The sequence below is a fragment of the Pelodiscus sinensis genome, chromosome 1 (genome assembly GCF_049634645.1).
Source record: "Pelodiscus sinensis isolate JC-2024 chromosome 1, ASM4963464v1, whole genome shotgun sequence".
NCBI classification, from domain to species: domain Eukaryota; kingdom Metazoa; phylum Chordata; order Testudines; family Trionychidae; genus Pelodiscus; species Pelodiscus sinensis.
The window spans coordinates 100,956,939-100,981,339 of record NC_134711.1 but is presented as its reverse complement, the minus strand read 5'-3'; the positions used below and the strand labels follow the sequence as shown (position 1 = coordinate 100,981,339).

Genomic DNA, 24,401 nt, shown 5'->3' with positions numbered 1-24,401 from the left:
AAAGGAGCCAGCTATCATCAGTTAATTTTTTTTAAAGGTAAAGAAACAAACTATCATGCACATAAAATGTTCCATAGCTGTGCAAATGCCCATAGTCTGTCTTGGAGATTGAAGTATTTACATACAGCCTAAAAAAGGCAGTTTGAACAATGTCTACAATGGAAAAGGTGCTTCTTCACCAGTTGCAAATTATTCACTGAACAGTGAATTTTCTTTCTCTCTCAAACACTTGGTAAAGTGCACTGGGTTTTTGTTTTGATCGTGTCTGCAAAATGAATGTCCATTATCAGCCTCCAGCAAAACTCAAAGGTGAGAAACCCAAGGAGGGAAGGGTGGAATGAAAGGAGAACATTGAGCTTCGATTTTTCATGTAAGTTCGTGCTTAGGTGAAAGTGAAAAATTAAAAAAAATGTATCAATGAAAGCCCTGGACGCCATAATTAGCCAGGAGTGAAGAAGAGCTTATCCAAGGAGTTCAAAAGGCATAGTAAGTATGTCTGGGAGTTCAGACATTTTAAGCATCCTTTTTTATTGCTTTCAGGAGCAGTGTCTGATGGTTTGATCATACCCAGAGTTCTGTTGTCACACAAGCAAAAAATTCCACCCAGAACTGCTCCACTGTCAACAAAAAGTATTTACAGTATGTACAGAAGGCTCTGACAAGAACAACCCATTGCAGACTTGCTAGAAGCAGTTGTAACTTCATCTGCTGTGATGGAGAAGGAAAAAACATAAACCAGATCTGGAATGGCCGGGCCAGATGACTAACTGTACATTTTCTCATTTCAGATGCCTTGCCTTTTCATTCATTTGCAGCTTGACAAGTCTCTTCTCATGGGAAAGCTTGAGTGTATTAAGTTGTAGTTCATCATGGAAATATTTGACGTCAAGGACTAGGTGTTATTAAGGGGATCAGTAAAGAGATATGGAAACTTTCACTGCCAGAATAGAATTGGTGGCAGTGCCCTCAGTCAACTCTTAGTAAACCAGGAGATGTGTCCCAGTTGGCATGCATTGGGCATCTTGTCATTAGTCTCAGCTGAGTGGAGAAGCACTAAATGGAACAATCCATTCAGTTCTCTGGGGCAGGGTTGGTTGGAAAACAACAATTCCATTTTGCAAGAGACCAGGTTTTGAAATGTGTTTTTGTTTGGCCTTGGAATGAAAGGCCAAAACCATGAGAGCCAGAACGGTGAAAAGCACAGTGGCTGGAACAAGCCTCTTGAATGCAGAAAATCCAGGTTCAACCCCTTTTCTCTCCCCCCCATTCTGCCAGATTTCAGTGAAACACTTCAGTTTTGCTGGCCTGGGCATTTTAGGACAGGATGACCATTTTCCAACCTGCTGGAGGCAGAGTGGAGGCCAGGTATCTGGGGAGAAGGCAGAGCATGCTTACCCTGCCATTGTCTGTGCTGCAGCTGTCTATAAGGATAAACCAAAGACTTCAGTTGTTCAAACTGTCCTTTTAATTTCACCAGCATGGAATTGTCTCTCCTAGTAAAATTGCTGTCCCTGCAAACCTGTTTACATGCAGCCCAACCAGAGCGAACAAGTCCCAGAGCTCGGGGCTCCCCATACAGGGCCGGAGTAGCTTTGATTTCACTTGAGCACCTGAAGTTATTTGTAATTATGGCAGAAAAATGCCAGTGATCTGTGGGCTGCTGTAATCCAACTCTCTGGGCTTATGGGGGTGGTTACCAACCGGTCTGGACCCAGGCTGGGGCCTCTTAAAGGGGCAGGCCTAGGACTGCTGCCCTGCCCGGAACTGTGAGCTGAGAGACTTGAGTCTCTATTGAACTTCTTCCCCTATGGCCTGGGCCTGAAGCAAGGCCAGGCATGTGAACTATTGACCCCTTCTACCCATCCTGGGCAAGGCCCAACTGTGGGACTAGAGACTTGGGGGCAATTGACAGGGGCTGCACAGTGGGTCAGGCATAGCGCCCACTGACCTACAGGAACCCCCCCGGGAGGTCTACCAGCCTACAACACCCCCGGAAGGGGGGAGTTCAGACACTGTTGAGGGCACTGCCGGAGGGCAGTATCCTGAAAAGGACCCCGTGACCAGCCATCTGAGCTAATTCCCCGGACCGACGCCTGGTGGTGCTGTGCATACCCCATTACAGGCACACTGTTGACTCATATCCAGGTTCTCCTCCACTGTACTCCCCAGGCCCTTTTCTGATGAACTGCTACTTAGCCAGTCAGCCTGTAACAGTGCTTGGGATTCTTCCTTCCCAAGTGCAGGACTCTGCACTTGTCCTTGTTGAACCTCATCAGATTTCTTTTGGCCCAATCCTCTAATCTGTCTAGGTCACTCTGGACCCTATCCCTGCCTTCCAGCATATCTACTTCTCCCCCTATCTTAGTGTCATCTGCAAACTTGCTGAGGGTATAATCCATCCCCTCATCCAGGTCATCAATAAAAATATTGAACAAAACTGGTCCTAGAACAGATCCTTGGGGCGCTCTGCTAGAAACCGACAGCCAACCTGACATCGAGCCGTTGATCACTACCTGTTGGGCCGGACAATCTAGCCGTTTTCTATCCATTTTACAGTCCATTTATCTAATCCATACTCCCTTAACTTGCTGGCAAGAATATTGTGGGAAACCATATCAAAAGCTTTGCTGAAGTCAAGTTATATCACATCCACTGACTTTCCCATATCCAGAGAGCCAGTTACCTCATCATAGAAGCTAATCAGATTGGTCAGGCACGACTTGCCCTTCGTGAATCCATGCTGACTATTCCTGATCACTCTCCCCTCTTCCAAGTGCCTCTTAGTCTCTTAGCTGTACCTTAGATAACAAGTTCTAATTCACATAAGAATGCAGATCACTAACGACAGCCAGTCGTTATCATCGGACATCTATGAATGGCCTACCCAAAAGGACTGGTCTCAGAAGTCCTTTTCTCAGTGGACAATCTCACTTGTCCCACTGATTGCCCTTTGTACAGTGCGGGGAAGATGGACAAGCGTACAGAAATCTTTGGGGACTAGATCCAAAATGAAAGACAGATTTCCCCACTGATCATCTCCTCTTTCAGTTGTTCAGCCACCTGGCTAAGATCAAAGTGTAAGAGCAAGCCATCCTACCATCCATAAGGAAAGTCTGTCAACTCCACCATGCCCAGAATTAACTGCCAGCTGCCACCAGACACCATCACCACCACCAAGGAAAGGAAGAACAACATCACGGTGGATGTCATGGTGCCCTTTGAAAACAAGACTCCAGCCTTCCACATGGTCCAGTCTCACAAGCTGGAGAAATACACCTATCTGGCTGAAACCCTAAGAGACTACGATGTTCAAACTTACAGGCTGATTGTCAGAGCCCTGGGTGCATGAGAATCCAGTAATGAGTAAGTACTGAGAGAATGTGGAGTCGATCTACTCTATACTTGGGTGATGCAACAACTCATGGTGTCGGACACTGGTTGAGACACATCTACATAGTGCACATCACCAGGCATTGGTAATAGCAAAGCATCGATGAGACGCACAGCCAGGGAAGTAACTCAAATATGTCCCTGATGGATTCTATTTTCCAACAGCCTACCCTAAATTCTGACTTATTAAGGGACAATCTCCACTCATTGATATACTTGCTTTCTACTACCAGCTCTTCATAAAACTTCCCATGAGCGAGGTACCCAAATACTTGATTGCTAATATCCAAACAGTATTGTTAAGCTTGCACACCTAAATCTCAGTTACATATAGTGTGTAATTAGCAGTATCGTATTACTCTTAAGCAAAATTTTCATTTTTATAGAATCTAAGCATGATACTCAGATGTACAGAACCTCTCTCTCTCTCTCTGTCCATGAAAGAGTACTATGTACATTCTTTAAACAAGCCTCAGAGGAGTAGCCAAATTAGTCTGTATCTGCAAAAACCAGTGAGGAGTCCTATGGCACTTTAAAGACTAACATTTATTTGGGCATAAGCTTTCGTGGGTAAAACCCACTTTCTCATGCATCCAACAAAGTGATTTTTACCTACAAAAGCTTATGCCCAAATAAATCTGTTAGTCTTTAAGGTGCCACAGCACTCTGTTGCTTTTTCACATTAGCTTCAATAACATTTTTATATCAAAGACATTAGCAAATCAGGGGCTTTTGCAAGAAGGATTTACTCTAGTAGGGCTTTCCTAACTGTTACTACAGAGATCCTCTAAAGGAACTGGGGGCCTGACCTTCAGGGAACCTTTACCGGCCTCACTGTTTGTAATTAACTTACCCTGAAGGCTGCCAACACAGAGATTTTTGTTTTGGATAAAGCCTCGCTCTTTGACTGTACAGTACATGATAGGAAAGTTCAAGGTGTATTGGCAACAAGAATTTCCTTTGCTCCACCCTTTCCCCGAACACTTGAATTTTATCAAGGACTTGCAAAATCACCCCTGGAGCTGCCCAGAACGGCATATTGATCAGCACAGTTGCTTGGACAGGTTCTACAATTCCAGCATGAAGCACTTTCCCATCGTGCCCTGTGTTACCATCACTATCGTCTTCTTCTGTCTTCGGAGTTCTTTCTTAGCAGGTAAGTCTGTACCATTTAGGTTCTTGTACTGCACCTGTAGGTGTTTGGCACTTAGGTGGTTAATGGACTGAACAAAGATTTTGCTCTTTATGCAAGAAACAAGCCTGTGTTCCTTATTTAGGAAGTGTAAAGATCAGGCATTGGTTAAAATTAGCCATAGTTGCTGCAAAAGGATTATTTGAGTTGAATGTGTAGTGAAGAGATTTGATGTTGCCAGTTATGTACTTTACCGATGCCCCAGGCTGAGTCTGCTGGTTCTGCTGCAGTTTGCTCGGTCTGATGTGAAGAGCTGGGGCAGCTACAGCACAGATGTGTGGCTTCCATATGCAATCTGCTGGGTGAAGTGACCACTTTCCAGAATTGTTCAGAACAATTTGGTTCAGTCTTTTACCATCATTTGTTCCAAACCACCACTTTTTGCTGCTTCCTTGAGAGGAGTGCCTGCTTAAACCAAGGCAAGGGTTTTCCTCTCAGGAACTTGCATGCATTTACCGGTCAGAATTTCCATAACTCTTTTGGCAGATTTTAAAAAAATGAGCTACTTAGTGTAGGTCTAAACTGCCCTGGAAACCCAACAGCACTGCTGCGGCTGACTCTGGTACAGGGCTATCACATTGCAGTGTAGACAGTCAGGCTTGAACGGGAGTCCACAAGGAAGGAGGGTCTCAGGGACCAGGCTCCAGCCTGAGCCCGAACTATTACATCTCTCTTTTTAGCCCCGCAAGCTGATCCTTAAGAGACTGAGTTAGCTAACCCATTCTCTGAGACGTAGTGCCACAGGCTATCTATTGCAGTGTGTCGATGTACCCTAAGGGTTGGGCTACACTCCGGTAGGAGATTGATCAGAGGTATGCAACTTCAGCTATGTTATTCACCAAAATCCCTACTGAAGCAAATCCTTCTTGCAAAAGCCCCTGATCTGCTTAGGTCTTTTGATATAAAAATCTTACTGAGTACAGAGTAAGAGAACACAGTACAGAGTTCGAAAGAGTTTCTGGGCATCTGGGTGCTGTGTTTAGATTATATAGAAATAAAAAATGTGCTTAAGAGTCACACAATATATCTAGGCTGTGTCTAGACTGGCAAGTTTTTCCGCAAAAGCAATTGCTTTTGCGGAAAAACTTGCCAGCTGTCTATACTGGCCACTTGAATTTCCGCAAGAACACTGACGATCTCATGTAAGATTGTCAGTGTTCTTGTGGAAATACTATGCTGCTCCCATTCAGGCAAAAGCTCTCCTGCACAAATGCTTTTGCGCAAGAGGGCCAGTGTAGACAACGCAGTATTGTTTTGCGCAAAAAAGCCCCGATGGCAAAAATGGCGATTGGGGCTTTCTTGCGCAAAACCGCGTCTAGATTGGCATGGACGCTTTTCCACAAAAAGTGCTTTTGTGGAAAAGCATCTGTGTCAATCTAGATGCTCTTTTCCGCAAATGCTTTTAACGGAAAAAAACTTTTCTGTTAAAAGCATTTGTGGAAAATCATGCCAGTCTAGACCCTGCTCTATATTTGAGAGAGTTTGTCTGTCTGGCTGTCAAAGAACTCAGAAGGTAAGAGCGAGGATCACCACATTCAGTATTCAGCTTCCTCTCGTCCTAACTTAAAGCAGGGTCAGGGTTTGGTTGTGCCAGGACAACGGGCGGTGCCTTCAGGTAGCTTTTTCCAAAGGAACTAGTGGAAGGAAGACAAACTCCCAGGCTCCTTTAAAAAGCCCAACTTTGGCCTCAGTTTCCTGAGCTGTACAAACATGGATAATATTTCTTTCCAGCCCACTCTTCAGCCTTCTTGTCTATTTAGACTGCAAATTTTTGGACAAGGACTGACCTTTATTGTGTTTGCAGAGTGCCTGGCACAACAGAGCCATGATATAAATTAAACATTCTTTATGCCTTTAGTTAGAAGACTCTTCTTTCTAAGCTATTAATAAGAATGGGGTATGAGAGGAAGGCAAACCAAAGGTGGTAGCATTCTAGAACACATATTTGGGACCTCTGGGCTTTAATAGCAGTGGCTTCTTGCAGCACTGGTAACATAAAACAGCCAGACAAGTGGCAATCTCCTCCGTCACTAGCAATAGTTGTAGATCAGCTGAACAACACAGATTGTCAGAGATGGTACTTGGCCTGGCAGAAAACAAAAAACATTGACATTTTACCTGTGCCATGGGAAAAATCTCTCAACCCAAGTACTTCTTGCCGAAGAGGATGAGTAAGGGAGGTTTAGGTTGGACATTAGGCAAAACTTCCTGATTGTCAGGGTGGTTAAATACTGAAATAAGTTGCGTAGGAAGGTTGTAGAATCTTCATCTCTGGAGATATTTAAGAGCAGGTTAGACAGACACCTGTCAGGGATGGTCTAGAGGGTGCTTGGTCCTGCCGAGAGAGCAGGGGACTGGACTCAATGACCTCTTGAGGTCCCTTCCAGTCCTAGAGCTCTATCATCTGATTGCCTGGGGTCAGCAGACTCCAGCCCGGCCAAGACATTTCCCATTTTTGCTTTTCCAGTCTGAGGCACCTTTTCTCCTGTGCTTTTTCCTTCCAGAAGCTGCAAGCAGCTCCGGTGGCATGACAAGAGCAACGCTCAATGAGACCCAATGGCCATGCCCTGGTAAGATTCATTCCTGCAGCTCCTAAGCCTCGTAGTGGGATTGCGCAGCTATAGGGTAGAATTTATATGCTATGATACACTTAACCAAAGGCTCAGCTGATGGGATAAGTTCTGTGAGACTTTTTACTAGAATCCTAAATCCACCTGATACAGACGACTTTTGAGGCCTTGTGCTTCCTGGGGTCATTAAACTCAGGTTCACAACTTTCACAGGCCTGAACTATCCCAGCATGCACAGCCTTTGCCTCCACATCCCTTTCCACACAAACCATACCCCCGTTTTCTAGAGCACCAGTGATCTAAGGCCCTCCTCTCCCTGCCAGACCAGCCACATATGCCGAGTGTGAAATCTCTTCTTAAATAGCCGATCGGCCCTTCCCCACAATACCTAGTTGCAGACCCCTCCCCCAACTGCCAAATGCGTTGAGTTTAACTAATCCAAGAGCCTCCTCCCAACTGCTCGCTGCTCCAGTGCTGCCAAACTCACCCTCCTTTCCCAGGTGCCCAACATTCCTGAGAGCCATTCACCTCCACTGGACTTCTCCCGGCTTCAGAATGACCCCTGCTCACTCACATGCCAGGGACATTTGCCTTCCCTCCCCTCCTTGCTTTTTTCTTGGAACCAGCTACTGACCTTAATCCATCCCTAGAATCAATCAGCTGGACAGATGCGGACAAAAGTGTTTTCTAGGACACCCCCTTGTGGGGGCACAGCTCTTCGATGGGAGGGTTAGTACTGTTCCCAGCCTCCCTACATGTTCAACACAAAAGCAGAGTGTGTAAAAGTGGGGCGGGCACGAGGAGTTACAGGGAGCAGAGTGTCTGGGCCAGGATCAGGTACATGCCAAAGTCCTTTCCCTATCTCAGCTTCCCCTGGCAAAGAGAAACCTGGGGTGTGAATACGTCCTGCATGGCTCACTTTGCTTTCTCTGCCATCAGATGTGCAATTCTGCACAGAAGTGGCTGAGTGCTGCCAGCTCGGAGTAGACGAATACGGCTGGATTGCTGCTGCTGTCGGCTGGAGCCTCTGGTTTCTGACTCTCATCCTGCTCTGCCTGGATAAGGTCATGAAACTCAGGCCTGACGAACCCAAGTATTTGCAAGCATGAGACCTGGCGAGCCAGCAAGCACCAGCATCTGCCATGGTCATCAGGGAGGAGCCGCTGGGTTAAGAAGCAATATAACTGTTCTGCTGAAGGACGACCAAGTGTCTTAGACTAAGAATGGGTCCAGATCCAATTGAGGTGAGGCATGGCAGTGCCTTATCCTGGAGGTTGTACAGCAGATCTGCTCAAGCCAGACAAGTGCTGGAGTGGATTCCAGTCTTTACAGCAATTTACCATTAGTACTATCATGCAGAATGCCCTCTCCCTCCTGGATACTTACACTGTGCTGTGAGCTTGCCAGCTGCAGTTAGACAATTCACCTATCACTAGCTCACATAACACGTACAGAAGACAGTTCAGTACCTACCTTTAGGCAGTTGTGCAGACCACAGGTCAGTAAAGATAATTTTATTTATAAAAAATCCATTAGTAGCTTCCTAGGTAAGGGTGCATATCCTGGGCCAAATCCTCAGCTGGTGTGAATTGATGCAACTTCACTGCTTTTATGGAGTTGCCTTCACAGAAAAGTTGCACTGGTTAAACGAAAATTAATTTATTTAAACTAGTGCAGACTTCAGTGTCCACACTTTGAAGGCGTTTCCACACACTAAACTGTGCCGGCTCAAATTAGAACTGATTTAGTTCAGCAACTTTAGTGTGTGGATTCCCTTGAATCAGTTCAAAATTGTACCAGATTCATTTAAATCAGTTTTTAAAGAATATATTTAAAGCAGTGTGAACCACCTGAACTCACTTTAGTTTAAGGCTAAAGTGAATTTTCATAAACCTGTTCAAGATCAGCTTAAACTAACTCCCTAAAAAGCCTCTGTTAAACCAAAGTAAGGGTGTCAACACAGAGGTTTGCACCCTTTTAACTAAATCAGCTTACATTCACACCTTAGCTTCCAACCATGCAACTTTCCTGTCTAGACCAGGATCAATTCAAAAACCCACCTTTAAGACCTTGTCTATACCAGTGTGGTGGTGGCACATAGTAACTCCACAGAGCAGTGAAGAGCAGTGGGGCAGCAATGGGACCTGCGAAGTCCTCATCAGATGTGCAGGAAACCAGGCAACAAGATACCATTTAATACAAGGCAGCTCCTCTGGGGAGAGAAATGCCGAGCTGAAATTTTAACATCAGGAAATGAAGCATTAAAAATGAAGGACTTTACTCTATTGTGGCATTTTTATTGTCAAGTTTTTTTTAAACATGCGCAGAAATACCAGTAGGAAACAATCACAAAGCACTGCTCATCAAGAAAACGTTACCATTTCAACATGCAAAAATTAAACAAAAGCAACATTCACCTGACAAATATTGGTGTTGGACCCGCCAACTACTCCTTTTTCACAAAATATATATATAAACTTGTATATTTACAAACTTACAGAAGCAAGGGATTTTATTTTGTCATCACTGAAAGAATAGTGAGTTGATGGTTACTACAGATGAATCACACATGTTGTAGCTATATATACACAATTGTTTTATCCTGAACTATTATTTTAAAATGGTGGAAAGTTGTGTATTGGTTTACAAAGTTAGGTATATTGTCAAAAACACCACATATTGCCTAGTGTCTACCTGCTGCAGCACCCTTCCTACTCTTCCCCAGCTTCAGGGAGATTGCTCTCCAGAAATAGATTAGCGACTGATGGAAGTGGGATTAGCTATGGCTTCTGATAGGCTAGATCTATAGTTCTTTCATTACCTTGACTAAATTTGAAGAAAATATCATGGCTTTTGATACATGCGATTCTACCATGAAGCACATTTTCTACTCTACTGTCTTGGGGCAACAGCCTCCCCTTCTCATCAAGATGAAGATCTGAATTATATTAATTCTAAATTAATGATTTAGAATGTTGGTGGCAAAATGGGATATATCCCAGATCCCCACCCTTGTATAAACTTTGTATGTAGGGCACAGGCTTTGTGTGTAAGCTGCATAAACTCTTTGCATTTGACATTGACAAGAGACAACTACACAACACAGCATATGATTTTAAATATATATTTGGGGCTGGATCCATAGCCTTTCAGTTGGACTCACTCCATGGACTACAGCAGGCTTTGGATCAAGATCCTTATGGAAAATGTAGTCCAGTTTATGAATGTCGTGAGTATAACGCTACCACTACCCTGCTCTGGGGTCCTCACAAGAAGTGTGTCAGTATTGAAAAAGCTCACAGGTTACCAATGCAAAAAACTTAACAGTCCCATTTGTACATAGTAAGTTCCAAAGACATTAAAACTCTTCCAAAAATAGTGACGGTCAACGAGGCATGTGTTATATTTTTGCAATGACGACGTGCTGCGAGAGACAAGCACAATGCAAAAATCTACATACACACACTCAAAAGGCAAACAGCTGACGGTTCTTCCAGTAACAGGATTTCATGAATTAGACAGCAGTTGTAGAAAGTGCAAAATAAAAGGTTGTATCCAAAAGATTCTAGAAATGGGCCTTAAAAAAAGGCACGCAGAAAAATAATTAATGGACTATCGTGTGTATAGCAGGGTCTCTCATACTTGGTGTACAACAATGTACAATACCCAAGTACAACCATAACTTTATTTGTGATATGCACGTTTGTTAGAGTGTGTAGGAGGTGGAAAAAACATCCCAGTAGGATTTATATTGTGAAGCTGTTAAAAAGCTTATGACTGACAAAATCACAACAGAAGATTTGTGAATGAGAAGACACACATCAAGTAAGATGTCCAGTTTTAATTTGCAAGCCAGAGATGATTCAGTAGTATAGCACCTTTTACAACTATGTTCTTAATGCAAAACCTTGAAACATTTAGTCTACTACAGTCACACTGCTCATAATAAATGCATCAGATCAGAACCACAGCAGGTGTGAATCTGCATATATCTATTGACCTCAATGGAGCTATAGCCATATACACCAACTGTCCCGAATTTTCATTTCTGCATTACAAATTAGCAAAGACAACCAATCTTTCTTTCACAGAATAGCACGTCAAGCCTGACTCATTTGTGTGCAAGCTTCATTTTCACCTGCCAGAAACCTCACAACTCTTGAGCAAGTATATACTGTATGGGTGTTATGAGAGTATGTTTCAGGTACCCACATGTCGAAGTCAAAGCATGCAAAAATTAAGATTAGTTACCTGTGGGATGTATTAAACTGAGATAACCTCCTGTGGGTGACGATGGAAACCTCAACACTCAAATCATTTAGAGCTGACTAGCCAATGGCATGAGAGTGTGCTCTGTCAGAACCACCTTAAACAGAACAACCCTGCAGTGGCAGAAAGATGGACTAAATGTCTTCCCATCACTAACTCTCATATTCAGTCCTGGCCACCAGAAGAGAGAAATGGCAAAAAGGAGCATATTTGGATGGTAAGACAGACATGTGTCATTGAAGAAACCCAGTGTGAATTTCATCATCGCTGGTCAAACCAGCAGACTTACTCATATTTGGTTTTGAGCAGAGTAACAAGATTCCGAATTCCAGGCATGAGATGTAGTGTCGATAAGGAGGGAGTAAAGTGCCATTAGCTTAAATATAACAAGAGACCTCTGCAATCCAATAGATGAATAGAGGAGCAAGATGCTTGCAGCTGATCAGCTTTTCTAATACCAACAAGTGCCATTGAAATAAATGAGCATTAGTAGCAAAAACATGATTCTGGTGTAAAGGCACTAACTTACTTTGAAATACAAGGAATTTAACATCTCATTAGTGTTTTTCCTTATTCCTTAATGCTAAGGCTGAAGTGATCATGCATGACTCTTCATCTTTCTTGATACCATTGTTGTGGTAATTACTCACACTACTTCACTCAGGGTTTCTATCAAGAGGCTGTCCTTTGGGGTTTTACTGAATAGGCAACACATTAATCAATTGCACTCTACAAGATCATCAGAGGGATGAAAGCTGGAATGTGCCAGGGCTTCCTACATGTATCTAAGATGCAGAGTGAAGACAGAGGTTAACTTTGGGACATTAAGTGCTAGTTTTTTAAGCCACAGAACTTAATAGATTTCATTAAAGAAGTACACTTAATTACTCCCATTATAACCAAGGACAGTAAATAGCAGGCGTTCATGAGAAGCCACAATGATTAGGCTCAAAACTGTATGCTCAAGACCTCATGTACTTCAGCATCTGCCACAGAATCCTCCTCTTGCCACAGATGTAAACTGGTATGTAAACGCTCCCTTTAAAAGGAATAAGTATCCAGCCCTTATGTCAGAATAACCACCTTCCAAATGTACCTGAATGTAAACAGTGAATGTAAACCATCTTCTTGTATCTGCCAACAGCTTGAAATGACAGCTATAGAACTGCTCCTTCATTTAAGGAGAATGTCAACTCTGAAATCTAAGAGGTCAGTTTGCTAGCAATTAAGTATCAGTATTTCACTGTTGATCATCGTAAAAGGAACATCCAGCTAACTCATTTGCATTGGACGCAGTAGCAAAAATAGGAGCAGGGACTGCGAAATGTTGCTGGTATAGAAGGAAATTTCTAAACAGTCACCTCTGCGGCTTGGTTTACATATAAAACTTAGGTCACCTTAGCTATGTTGCTAAGTGGTGGGAAAAATTCAATTTTCTTGAGAGATGTAGTTAAGCCAACCTAAGCCCCTTGTGTATACAGCACAGTAGTACTTATAGCACAGACAAACAGTGACTCAAAAGTGGCATAATTAAACACGACATCCTCAAGCATACAGGACGACAAATGTAAGGTAAGGTTTAATACTCACTTGATTCTCCAATGCTCTAGCCACATTGCAATATTTCAGGCCAGGCTGCCATTCTAACATGTCCCAAAAGCTAAGCAGGCCTGAGCCTTGGCAGTTCTAAGGGAGAGAGTCCTCCATGGGCAGAGAAAGGTAGGATTTTCTAAAATGCTCTGCACACGAGCCTAAACTCTGCCTCAGTTGAAGTCAATATTAAAACTCTGAACGGCTTCAGTAGCAGCACAACCAAGTAGTGCTGAACACTTCTCAAATCCCACCTCAGAATGCAGCAGGAAGTGGTAATAGTGGTTTCAGGATGTGATGTTCTTTCTCAGGGGCGGCCCTAGACTAGCTGCCAGCAACTGGCGCCCTTGGCGAACCATGCAATTGGCGCCCCCACCTCCAAACCCCTCAATGATATTGCGCCACCATTTGGCGCCCCATTTAACTTGGCGCGCTAGGCGTCCGCCTAGTTCGCCTATATGGATGGGCTGTCCCGTTGTCTCTCAGTCTATTCTGAACCAACATGTTTGAGTAGCCGGAGCGGCCTGGGTCGCTGGAGAGCTTCTCTGTCTGAATGGACAAATATCCTTCAAGACTTATGGTTAGCATAAATCCTACTACACTTTCCACCAGAGCAAGATGGTTGGCTCCGGCATCCTGTCTAAATTTTAGTTAGGTGAAACTCCCCTATGGCATGCACCTAATAGGGGATTCTTCACTTTGTATCCTGAACGGTTGCAATGTATTGTGTAAACATTCCCACCTTCGACCTCAGAAGTGGAAACACTGCAATGAGTACAGAACGTACCTAAGTTTGTAAATGGTTTATAAATGTCAGACACTTTGAGAACTTTTGCTAAAATGTGCTATATAAATACCGGTTACCAACTATCTGGTATGACTTTAATCTGGATAGCATGGTTTAATACCACCTGTACCAATCAATACATAAATCAGCTTACTACTCTACTACTGGTAAGTGCCAGAAACATCAATGGTTGATAACCCTTTAAAGCTGCCACAGATGATGGCTTAATTTACAACTCCATCTGTTGTTTTCCTGTTTCCAAAACTCACTAATTTCCTGCTTTATTAATATTTCAATGTTGTCTTTTAACTACAGAACTACCCTTCATTCAGGTCTGCCATTTAAATCCAGGACAAGATTAACAGTGCTGTATTACACAATGGCACTTCGTTTTGTATACTGGTATAAGGAAAAGCAAGGTTGCATTCTATGGAAAATGAATGCAACCTCTAGCTATTGCTCTCAAATTCTACATATTACAAGACAGCCCAAAATGAACAGTCTGACCGAGAAGCCAATTCCATTTCTGCCTCAAAAATTACTAAGGAAATTGGCCAGTGGAACATGACAGAGGAGTGCCGTTAAGTATTGCTCAACAGAAGACCAGACAACTCTCAGTCTCAGCTTCTTTTCCATCTTCGCTTGATTCTCATTTCTCTGAAACTTTTCAAAGTTACTAGTGGCAATGACTATAAGGTTACAATAACATGAAACCAGAAAAATCCACATTAAATATGCATAGATGGTTAGCATCATCCATTCATGCATACTGATCAAGGCAATAGGGAGGAGTAGTCTGAACATAAAACTCCAGTTATGGAGCCAGAATTACTGAAAACAAAATAGGCTTAGACATTCCCGGAGAAATCTTTGCTCTAAATGTGAAATACATCAGTAACCACACACCAAACTAAATACTGCAGCCCTACAACTTACATAGATAGAGACCTATTGCGTGCTGTTCTAGAGTAAATGCCCTAACATCACTTTTCCGTTCATTGGCCTTCAACAGAACTCTGAACTGAGCTTCTGTCCTGGGAAGTGACTCTTTAAAAAGACATTCAGGAGTACTACATTTCTTGTTTCTCAGGCGATTCCATATACCTATAAACTCACAATCAAGCTGGCTGTTCTCTGGCTAACACATCATCACCAGCAACAACAAAAGATCTGTGGGCCAGAGATCTTTGCAACCCAACAGTTTTCAGAGGAGTTGCAGAAGTGTAGATGCGGGCAGAAAACGGACTAATTACTGGAACTCACACCTGCTCTGCCCTTCTAAATTCGATCAACTTAGCTATGTCACTCTGGGCTGTGGAAAATTGTGTGTTCTGTGCAGGTCACCCTAACCCCAGTTGTAGATGGAGTTCTTCTTTTGACCTAGATACCATGAAATACATTAATTGAAAAACCTCTTCAGCCTGCAGCATCGCTATACTCATTGATTCTGTTGACAAGTGAGCAGCAACAGAATCCAGTTCATTCTACCAGAGCTGTATTGGTTCTGCAGTGTTACAAGGCGTAACAAAAAAGCGATCAAGAAAATCTGATCGAATGAACATGAGTCGATTTGCTGAGCAAGTTTTATAGTAATTTTCCTGACAAACTTGCCCTTCCAAGAATGTTCCACATGCACAGAAGAGCCACCCAGCAGCCTTGGTGTGCTTCTGAAACATAAAACCACTTTGAAAATTCTCCTTTTCTAATTCAGCTTTACCCTTCCTCCCATAAGCTTTAATCTACAGCCATATTGAAACCTATGAATGTCAAGAGGTTGGTGATAGTGACTTACATAATTTCCTTTTCCTTTTAGTATAAATAGTATTATAAAAAGGCAGCAGATGCCCAAGATACAGGGACGGGGAGAGACAAGACTTTAAAAATGGGAGCCTGAAGTTATGCTCCTTTGTCTATGGCAACCTAAATAAGTCTGGATAAAGGTGCACAACTTCTAGGGCTTATTTTTAAAAATCTGAATGCAGAGTTTAAAAAGTGAGCATTGTAGGTGAAGCAGACACCCTCCGAATCCTGGATATGAAGCTTTGTTGGAAAGTGCTCTGACTCTGGAGCAATATCTGACTGAAGAAATACCTTCTTAAAAGGGCGTCACAAGGAAGAGGGAGAAAAATTGTTCTCCTTGGCCTCTGAGGATAGGACAAGAAGCAATGGGCTTAAACTGCAGCAAGGGAGGTTTAGGTTGGACATTAGGAACAACTTCCTAACTGTCAGGGTGGTTAAACACTGGAATAAATTGCCCAGGGTGGCTGTGGAATCCCCATCACTGGAGATATTTAAGAGTAGGTTAGATAGACATCTGTCAGGGATGGTCTAGATGGTGCTTGATCCTGCCATGAGGGCAGGAGACTAGACTCAATGACCTCTCAAGGTCCCTTCCAGTTCTAGTGTTCGATGATTCTCTCACTTGAAGTTCAGGTTTTAAACACTTCCTGCTACTAAGCCCATCTGGCCACCAATGTTCCCTTTTCGGAAACACACAGTCACAGAGGCTAATCAGTGTTTCCTAAGTGACACTATCTTTGAAAACTATCTCTGGGGCATTAATATAGTCCCCTAGTGAATTATGTTTTATCTTTGGGAAGCATAAGAAAGACACGACACCGTCCATATGACCAAGTAAATAAAGTATAGAATTCTAAAGTATATCAATTAGCGCCAACAACTAAGTATCAAAAAGGCTAGAGGTCAGCACTTCATGATAATTAAAATATCTAGCTTTCATTTTGCCAGTTTCTTTCTTTCAGCTGTATATTTCAAATTGGCCACTCACAATACATAAGGAAATTGTACAGGGTCATGACAGCTTGTAGGTATCTACAGGATGGAATGGTATAACCATGGAATTAATATCAGTATCATTGCTTCTTGAGCATGTACATACGAGCCAAGTGATCAATGGGATTGATGAGCTTTAGTAACATATACTTTTAATTTAACCTTCTGTTCTTCCACAAAGCTGTAACAACAGTATTATAATAAAAAGGATAATGGACAGAAACATATACCTAGCTGGCCTACGTAATTCTCCCTCATCCTGAAACACACTCTGTTTTCTCTTTCAGAAAAAAATAACAACCTGGTCTGGTTTCCTTTTGAAAGGTGAATAAAACCATTATACTTGGTTGGTAATAGATACATAATGGCTGTGTCTACATTGGCACCCTTTTCCGGAAAAGGGATGCTAATGAGACACTTCGGAATTGCAAATGCCCCGGGGATTTAAATTTTCCCCGGGGCATTTGCATGAACATGGCTGCCGCTTTTTTCCGGCTCGGGGCTTTGCCGGAAAAAAGCGCCAGTCTAGACAGGGATCTTGCGGAAAATAAACCCTTTTCCGAAAGATCCCTTATTCCTACTTGAAATCAGGAATAAGGGATCTTCCGGAAAAGGGCTTATTTTCCGCAAGATCCCTGTCTAGACTGGCACTTTTTTCCGGCAAAGCCCCGAGCTGGAAAAAAGCGGCAGCCATGTTCATGCAAATGCCCCGGGGAAAATTTAAATCCCCAGGGCATTTGCAATTCTGAAGTGTCTCATTAGCATCCCTTTTCCGGAAAAGGGTGCCAATGTAGACACAGCCAATTAGTATTGGATCATTTACCTGGATTCTAAAGTAGAAATGCACATCTTGTCTTGTATGTTTCAGACAGTTTTTTTTCTTGCAGTATATGAGCAACCTTAATCTTCAACAATTCAGCGGTTGAATAAAGTCTGCATATAATCCCTTTGTGTTATGGCCACTCTTATACAGTGAAGCATTGGGCATCTTACATGCAAGGTTTTAAATGGCATTGGGAGACAGAGGACCATGGCGAATAGCAAACAAAGTCTCTAGCAAGCTTGAGAGTGGTACTCAGGCACAAAACTGGTAAATGCATTTCTCTCTCTTGTCATTCTCTATGAACTCTTCAGGGCTTAAAGACGGTCTTTCATACTAGAGCAGGGTTTCCCAACCTATGGGTTGGGACCCAAATATGGGTCACCATTACATTTCAAAAAGGTCGCCAAGTGTCTCCCCAGGTGGCTCTGCCCTCTCTCCTCCCCCCGTTTTTGAATTGCTTTGGGTCACTAAGTCTTCCTGAATTGTCAAAATGGGTCCCCGTCTGGAAAAGGTTGGGAACCGCTGTACTAGAGAAAACTTTTCAGACTAACTTAAATCCTTCACCTTTCTCAAATTATCCAAGGTGATTAAACTGGGAAAAAAGTGCTTATTCCCCCACTCCTAAAAGTGAAGATATACTCCAATGTTCTCTCCTCATGCTGCACTGAGGGCCTGGTGTAAATCATCTATCCTCTCATCCAATTCAGAGCTAATCTTCCAGACGTCTTAGCCATGTTTGCTGGTTACAGTATTGCATTTAATAAAGACATCACACCCAACAACCCATGTATTCTTGAAGTGCACTTATAATGCTATATTAAAGATCACACAATATATTAATTATAATGTATTAAAAGCACAATGTATTAATGATCCCGTAAGTGGAGCGATAGCAGACGTTAAGTAATCTGACTTCACTATAGGTTCTAGAAGGACAGTTTGGGCTGCAAGGGAGAGACGTTTTAACGAAACACCCTGAAAACAGTTTTCAGTAATATCAAAGCATACAAATTCTGGCCCAAGTACATTTTTTTACCCCACTAATGCTCTTGTTTTTCAAATTGGTTTCAGTGTTAGTGTCTCACTTTAAAGCAGCCATAGGGTTTACTTTAACAAATCTATTAGGAAACTAATTTTTCATCCAATGTCTTTGCCCCAGGGGGATAACCGGTTATGCACTAAAAGGCAAAATTTTCAGAATGCCACATAAAAATATATGAAAAAAATGTATAGACTTGATGGCTTACTGATCACCACTATGCAGGCATCAGGATTAAATTCAGTATCTCAGTTTGGCCTCATGAAGGCTGGGGGATTGATTATAAATCTCAGAATTTTACTTAGACTGCTCTAGTAGGTTAAGCATCTCATATGCCTATTTGATGAACTTGGATCAACAAAAGTGAAACCTTGTCCTGATATCAAGAGCAATAATAATTCTTTTTTTAATGCTAATAAGCAACCAGCTACTCAGTCTTCAGCTGCCTAATTTTGGTGGCTGTGACAATGACTGTCACACGTGCGTGTCTAGAAGTATAAGGCAAGGTTCCTCCTCTTTTGTTTCCACTTTTATCATACGGTGAATCTGTCTTGTAATTGAGGACACACACGTGGGTACCCTCATAGCTGACCCACCATAAAGATGCCATATATGATACTATTCCAACGCTGATTCAAACATCAGCCAAGTAAGGAATCTATATGAGGCAAACCTGGACATTCCTCAAAGCCACCTGCTTGGTGACCCCTTTCATTGTTCACAATTGATTAAGCCATTCATTACTACCCTTGGGTTTGGTGTTTGAAAATCCCAACTCCTAGCATCAAGTAGTCAAGAACATCGCTTTCTCACTATGAAACTCCTAACCCTCCTGACCAATAGTAACTTTCTCTATGCCATCATTCTAGCTTTAATTCAATGTACGGTAAAAAGAAAAGTACTCCAACAAAGCAAACTTTAGTTAGAATTTTCACTTGTATTATCAAGGTTACAATTATGCAATGGCCAAATGTTAGTAAACTCATAGCTAATTGTAAATTAAACTCTAGATAAAACGATAAATGCTCCAGGACATGCACCACTGTTACCAGGCCCTTTCATCTCTAGGGACAATAAAAACAGAAATAGAGTAACTGTCTCAAACAACAAATCTAAGCTTATATTAATACTCTAAATGTCTAAGTGCCAAGTTTTATCTTTTGTAAAATTCAGTTTCACTAGACATGACTGAGATGCCATGGTTTACAGTAAATTTATAACTAATGCTGATGGAACCTATATCACCCAGACTAGCTTGTTTTCTGTCCACATAGCAAATCACAGATATTTTAACTCTGGTCTTGTGAAAGCATATAGTACGTGAGGATCTGAGCTTAGAAGACAAACATACATACTTATGCTTTAAAATTCAACTGAGGCTAAGAATTCCCATCTAGATTTCAATGTATTTTTAACAGAATAAATATCCAGACTTTTCTTTTTGGAAATTTTGCTTTCCTATTCTGCATGAGTCTACAGATCTATTCTTGGGTTTAAGGCGGCCATGATTTTACTTTGAAAACATGAAGATGAAGGGACACTTGAAGCTTCAGCACCAGCAGAAAAATGAGGAGGAGTGCAGAGAGTAGCTCCATCTGAAAAGAGAACGCTATAACAATTATTGTTCTGGTTTGTTACACGTAGCTCAAATTCTTTTTTTTCTAAGCAGTGTTACTGTTTTTGTCATTAAGGTGATTTCCTGTGCTGGACTGCACCTTCAGCATCTCTGATCTTGCATGGTTTGCAATCTTGGAAAGCAGCAACATGAGCCACTTCCCTAAATATATTGGAGAGGTTAGAATTCTTGTTATCTCTTCATGAAATGTCAATTCAATCCCTCTTGCTGGTAATAGGCAAGCTTTGCCTTCTTCTTTAAGCAAGAAGTTTTACCTTCTTCTTTTCTTGATGGGGGTAGTGCGTGTGGTATTTTTTTAGAGCTGGCTTTCGAACTAAAGTTTAACTTTGTTCATTAGATCAAACCAAGGAGGGGCACAGTGATGTTAACAGATTAAGCAGGATAGCCAGCTCTGACAATACCACGTATGGCCTCCTTATCCCTGCCTCCACACACCTCTCTCTCTCTCCCCTTCTATTGCTGCTCTTTTCTGATGTGTAATTTCTGGCGCTGTGGAAGTTCGCTCTGATGACAGAAGGAAAACATTGCTGATTTCCTTTGAGTCTTGCTTCCATAGGAAGCAGATACCTGGAAGATTTGCATGAACACGACAAATCAGCTGTGAAAGTTCTGCACTGCTGTCTGTTTCTGTGAGAGGCGCAGAAGTTCCTCTCTAATTGCTTTTATGAGAGATGCAGAGGAGTGACCAGTTTGAAGGTCCTCATTGGAACTGGTGGTGTAGCAGAGGCCCTGCCCCTGAAGGCTGCTGTGTGGAAGATGCGCAGGTGGTGCCGAGGGCTGTCTGGCTGAAGTCTTCTGCATCTGGAATGCTGGTGAGGAGGAATATTCTTGATGTCCATGCATATGAGTCTGGAAAAATGCAATACATAAATAAATAAATGATTCTTCCTTCTCAAAACACAATGAGCTTGAGAAAAGAGAGAAGGCACAGAAGAGAGGAAAAAAGCAGCATGGAGCTATATCTATCCCCTGCTAGTTCTCTACTGCTGGAATGAGTGAGTCTGCTTACAAGGCACAATACAAATACATTGCTGGCCTGTCCCATGTTCTGGGTTTCCCATATTCTCGTCTAAGGCCTGTGAAAATCTGGTCATTCTCCAATGTCTGATGTTTAAATATGGAAATTATGGAAGGAAGTCTGGTCTTGTGGATAAGGCACTGGACAGGAACTCGGGAGAACCAGTTCAATTCCCCTCTCTGCCATCAACTCCCTTTTGGGCCTTGGGCAAGTCACTTAATCTCTCCATGTTTCAGTCCCCCATATTAGCTGTAATATGGGAACAGTATTACTTCCCTTTGTCCACTTTTATCTATCAGGTCCTATACTTCTCAAGGCAGGGACTGTCACCATGTGTATGGACTGTGTCAAGATCAATAGGGTCCCAGTCAGTAAAAGCAGACTCAGAGAAAGGCTCACCAAGAAAAATTTCATTTTTTCATTCTCTAGAGCTGTTTGAACTACCGGTTTTAGAATAACTGCCTTGGGTTAGGACTGAACTATCCCAAGTCAATAAGGGATATGCTCTGTTTCTGTTCCCTAGTGCTATTTGCTTAAGAAACAAAAGAGGGTTTTAGTTGAAGTGAAGGAGGAAAACAGGGGAACTTAGTGAAAGAAACTTCATTAAACAAAACTTCTCCTCTTTAGTCTCTTTTAATGGTTTTTGTACTGTGAATGGGGAAATCTGGAAACTAGTAATGGACGATGACTAAAGAACAGGCTTGGGATTTCTGTTAAAATGACAACCTTGAAATCACATCCCCATAAATATGTAGGATGCTATCTTGCATAGCTCATGTATATTGCAGCTTGTTTTTTGGAAAAGGAGCTTTGATGGGAAGATTAATGCATTTCTCCTGGATAAAGTAGGGCTTTTTTCCCCCTTGTAAGTATTATCCCATATCACTTATAAGAAAGAAATAATTTCAGTTATTAGAAAGGGATTGTTGCTGTGCTTTTTGAAGTAGAGGCATCCCTGCCAAATGCACTCAAATAATCTTTACTTGCTGTGGTTTTGGTTAAGAGATCTGACAGGCAGTTTAATTTAATATTGAAGAGGTATAGGTTCTATGGGCCCAATTGAAAAAAGCAAACAAACTCCTTTTGACACTGAAGCTGCAAATTAAGCTACACTCAGAGTACATTAACATCAGAAGTCACTGTGTATTTTGCTAGCTAGGAAGCAGAACCATAATCAGAACTGTAGGAATGGTTTCCAAGTGGAAGTAAAAGAGAATGTTTGCTGACCCTGGTCATTGATTGTTTTGGTTTTAAAGCAGCCTAGGTGGTTCTTGGTATCTTATTAAAAGCACAAGTGGCTATAGTTGTGTGCTTGCAGCTTATACCAGTTTGTTAAACAAATGTAAGGTTGTCAAAATGAGACACAATAGCTCACAATGTCATCAATAAAATGGATTATAACAAAGATGGTCTATCATAAAAAGGCATAAAAGAATTTATGGGAGCAGATTTACTCTATTATTTTTCCTTTTCTTGTAAAAAACAAAGATGCTTTCTACCTTATAGATGCATCTTGAAGTAACATGAGCGGCTGTTAAGTATTTAACCTATTTCATTCGTGTTTTCTGTTACAATTCCCTCCTTTTTCATAAGATGCTCTCTTTTGACACAAAGAATGACAGTGAGGGCTGCATTTTTACATTTTACTGTCTCCTAAAGGAAATATTGTAACTTGTTCTAGCGATCCCAGATCCCTCCCAAGTCAATAAAAAGCCTCCCACCGACTTCAAAGGAGTAGGGATCAAGCCTTTTTGTATCAGCTTAGTGGAAGAGCAGGGGGAGGTGCAGTGACCTGCTTGCTGATTTTGGGTCAGAAAGCAAGACTAAAGACTCATATCCGCATATCACAGAGAAAATCTGAGGGTGCAGAATGTGGGGAGCAGAGATCAGAATAATGTCAGGGAACAGAGTCCATCACATGAACACAAGAAAATCAGAATCCACCTGCCTCAACCAGGGAAGAAAATAGTCTAGTTCTAGCTTGCCTAACTGTGGAGGATACCACCAGAAATCTGTGTTCATGCCAGAGAGGCAGACAGCACATGCAGCAACAACACTGGTGAAAGGGTCCTTAGCACGCACAATGATCGTAACAAAGAAAACTTTTTAAAGCCTCCAGATATCATGGGTCCAAAAAGAACTGCAAAGACCTGAAGTAGTAAAAGAAATCAGGCTATGAAGCTACAATAGAAAAAGAATTTGCTTTCTGTTAAAAGGAGTGGTCAGATTAGGGCACTGATTTAACTGTTCTCTCTCTTTTTTCCATTTAATTACCCCTAGTAAAAAGGAGGGAAGAGTAACTGCCCTACATGAGAGGCAGAATAGGTATTCAGGTGAGCTCTGTGACAAGCAACGGAACTTATGTTCTGTAGGGTTTTAATCCATGTTATAATCATCACTTTTTTTTTTAGCAAACTGAAAAAAATCATAAGCCCCTGCACTGCAGCAATCAAAAAGCAAAAAGACTACTAAAGCAAAGAACATAATTAAATTGTTAACACAATTCACTAAGGGAAAGGATGTATTTTGAAACAATATTAAAGTGAAGCATGACTATTTGAAATGGTAACAAAAGACGCTAACTGAAGAGAAGGGCAATGAAATCCTCTGAAATGGGTCCAGAAGTTTTGAAATGCTCAATAACGCCCCCAAGACCTGATGAAGAAAGAAAATGAAGAGACTGCCTATCAAGGAAAAAATAATTTCATGAAATGTGTGGCAATATAGAGACAACATTGGAAGAGTATATGAGATAGATAATGATGTCTGAATTAAACAATGGCTTACACAGCATCTCACAAAATGGGGCTCTGATCCTGACAGAAATCAGAACAATACTGTGTAGAATAAGTAATACATTAAGAAGAAGAATGCTATATTGTTCCATATGCACTTGAGAAAAAAAGCCCTGCAGTCCTATGAAACTAAAGTTCCTTGATCTGTATGCGGAAAGGAGTGAAATATAAATTATGATACCTGGCAACCCTGAGATGCTACTGGAAGAGGCATGCAACAGAGCCTGTAATCTCTCTCCTCTTAATGCTGGTGTAGGTATAAACAAGCATTAGGGTGCTTATCCTGACCAGAACGTAATGAGTTACTTGGATACCACAATCCTAAGCATGGAACAGGGCTGCAAATATCTAGTTGTATTAGTCAGACAGACAGACCATTCTGGCTTCATTAGCTATGTTTTGCATAGAATTAGGAAAGTCATATTTACATCTCTGGAAAGTCATATTTACATCCTTTCCAGAGATGCTGAACACCCACAATTCCAACTGAAGTTAAAAG

At 41.9% G+C, this 24,401-nt stretch overlaps 2 protein-coding genes across 5 annotated transcripts in view; one reads left to right on the top strand and one right to left on the bottom strand.

Moving 5' to 3' along the window:
- The first annotated feature begins 4,412 nt into the window (after positions 1-4,412).
- Positions 4,413-9,437, top strand: LOC102462573 (transmembrane protein 213). Its single transcript, XM_075939480.1, has 3 exons — positions 4,413-4,546; positions 7,087-7,152; positions 8,092-9,437. Exons 1-3 carry the CDS (start codon positions 4,471-4,473, stop codon positions 8,259-8,261), a joined length of 312 nt encoding a protein of 103 aa, XP_075795595.1. The 5' UTR covers positions 4,413-4,470; the 3' UTR covers positions 8,262-9,437.
- Positions 9,438-19,370: 9,933 nt separating this feature from the next.
- The window catches only part of KIAA1549 (KIAA1549 ortholog), a 185,446-nt gene continuing 180,415 nt past the window's right edge, over positions 19,371-24,401 (bottom strand). For all 4 annotated transcript variants that reach the window (XM_075939466.1, XM_075939447.1, XM_075939458.1 and 1 more), the window contains one exon: positions 19,371-20,938. In XM_075939466.1, the coding sequence (XP_075795581.1) occupies positions 20,684-20,938 (255 nt within the window). In that variant the 3' untranslated portion in view covers positions 19,371-20,683. The remainder of the gene's footprint in view (positions 20,939-24,401) is intronic.

Coding starts and splice junctions, on each gene's coding strand:
- LOC102462573 (XM_075939480.1), top strand. CDS start 4,471: ATGAAGCACTTTCCCATCGTGCCCTGTGTTACCATCACTATCGTCTTC. Junction 4,547..7,086: donor TCGGAGTTCTTTCTTAGCAG/GTAAGTCTGTAC, acceptor TTTTCCTTCCAG/AAGCTGCAAGCAGCTCCGGT. Junction 7,153..8,091: donor GACCCAATGGCCATGCCCTG/GTAAGATTCATT, acceptor CTCTGCCATCAG/ATGTGCAATTCTGCACAGAA.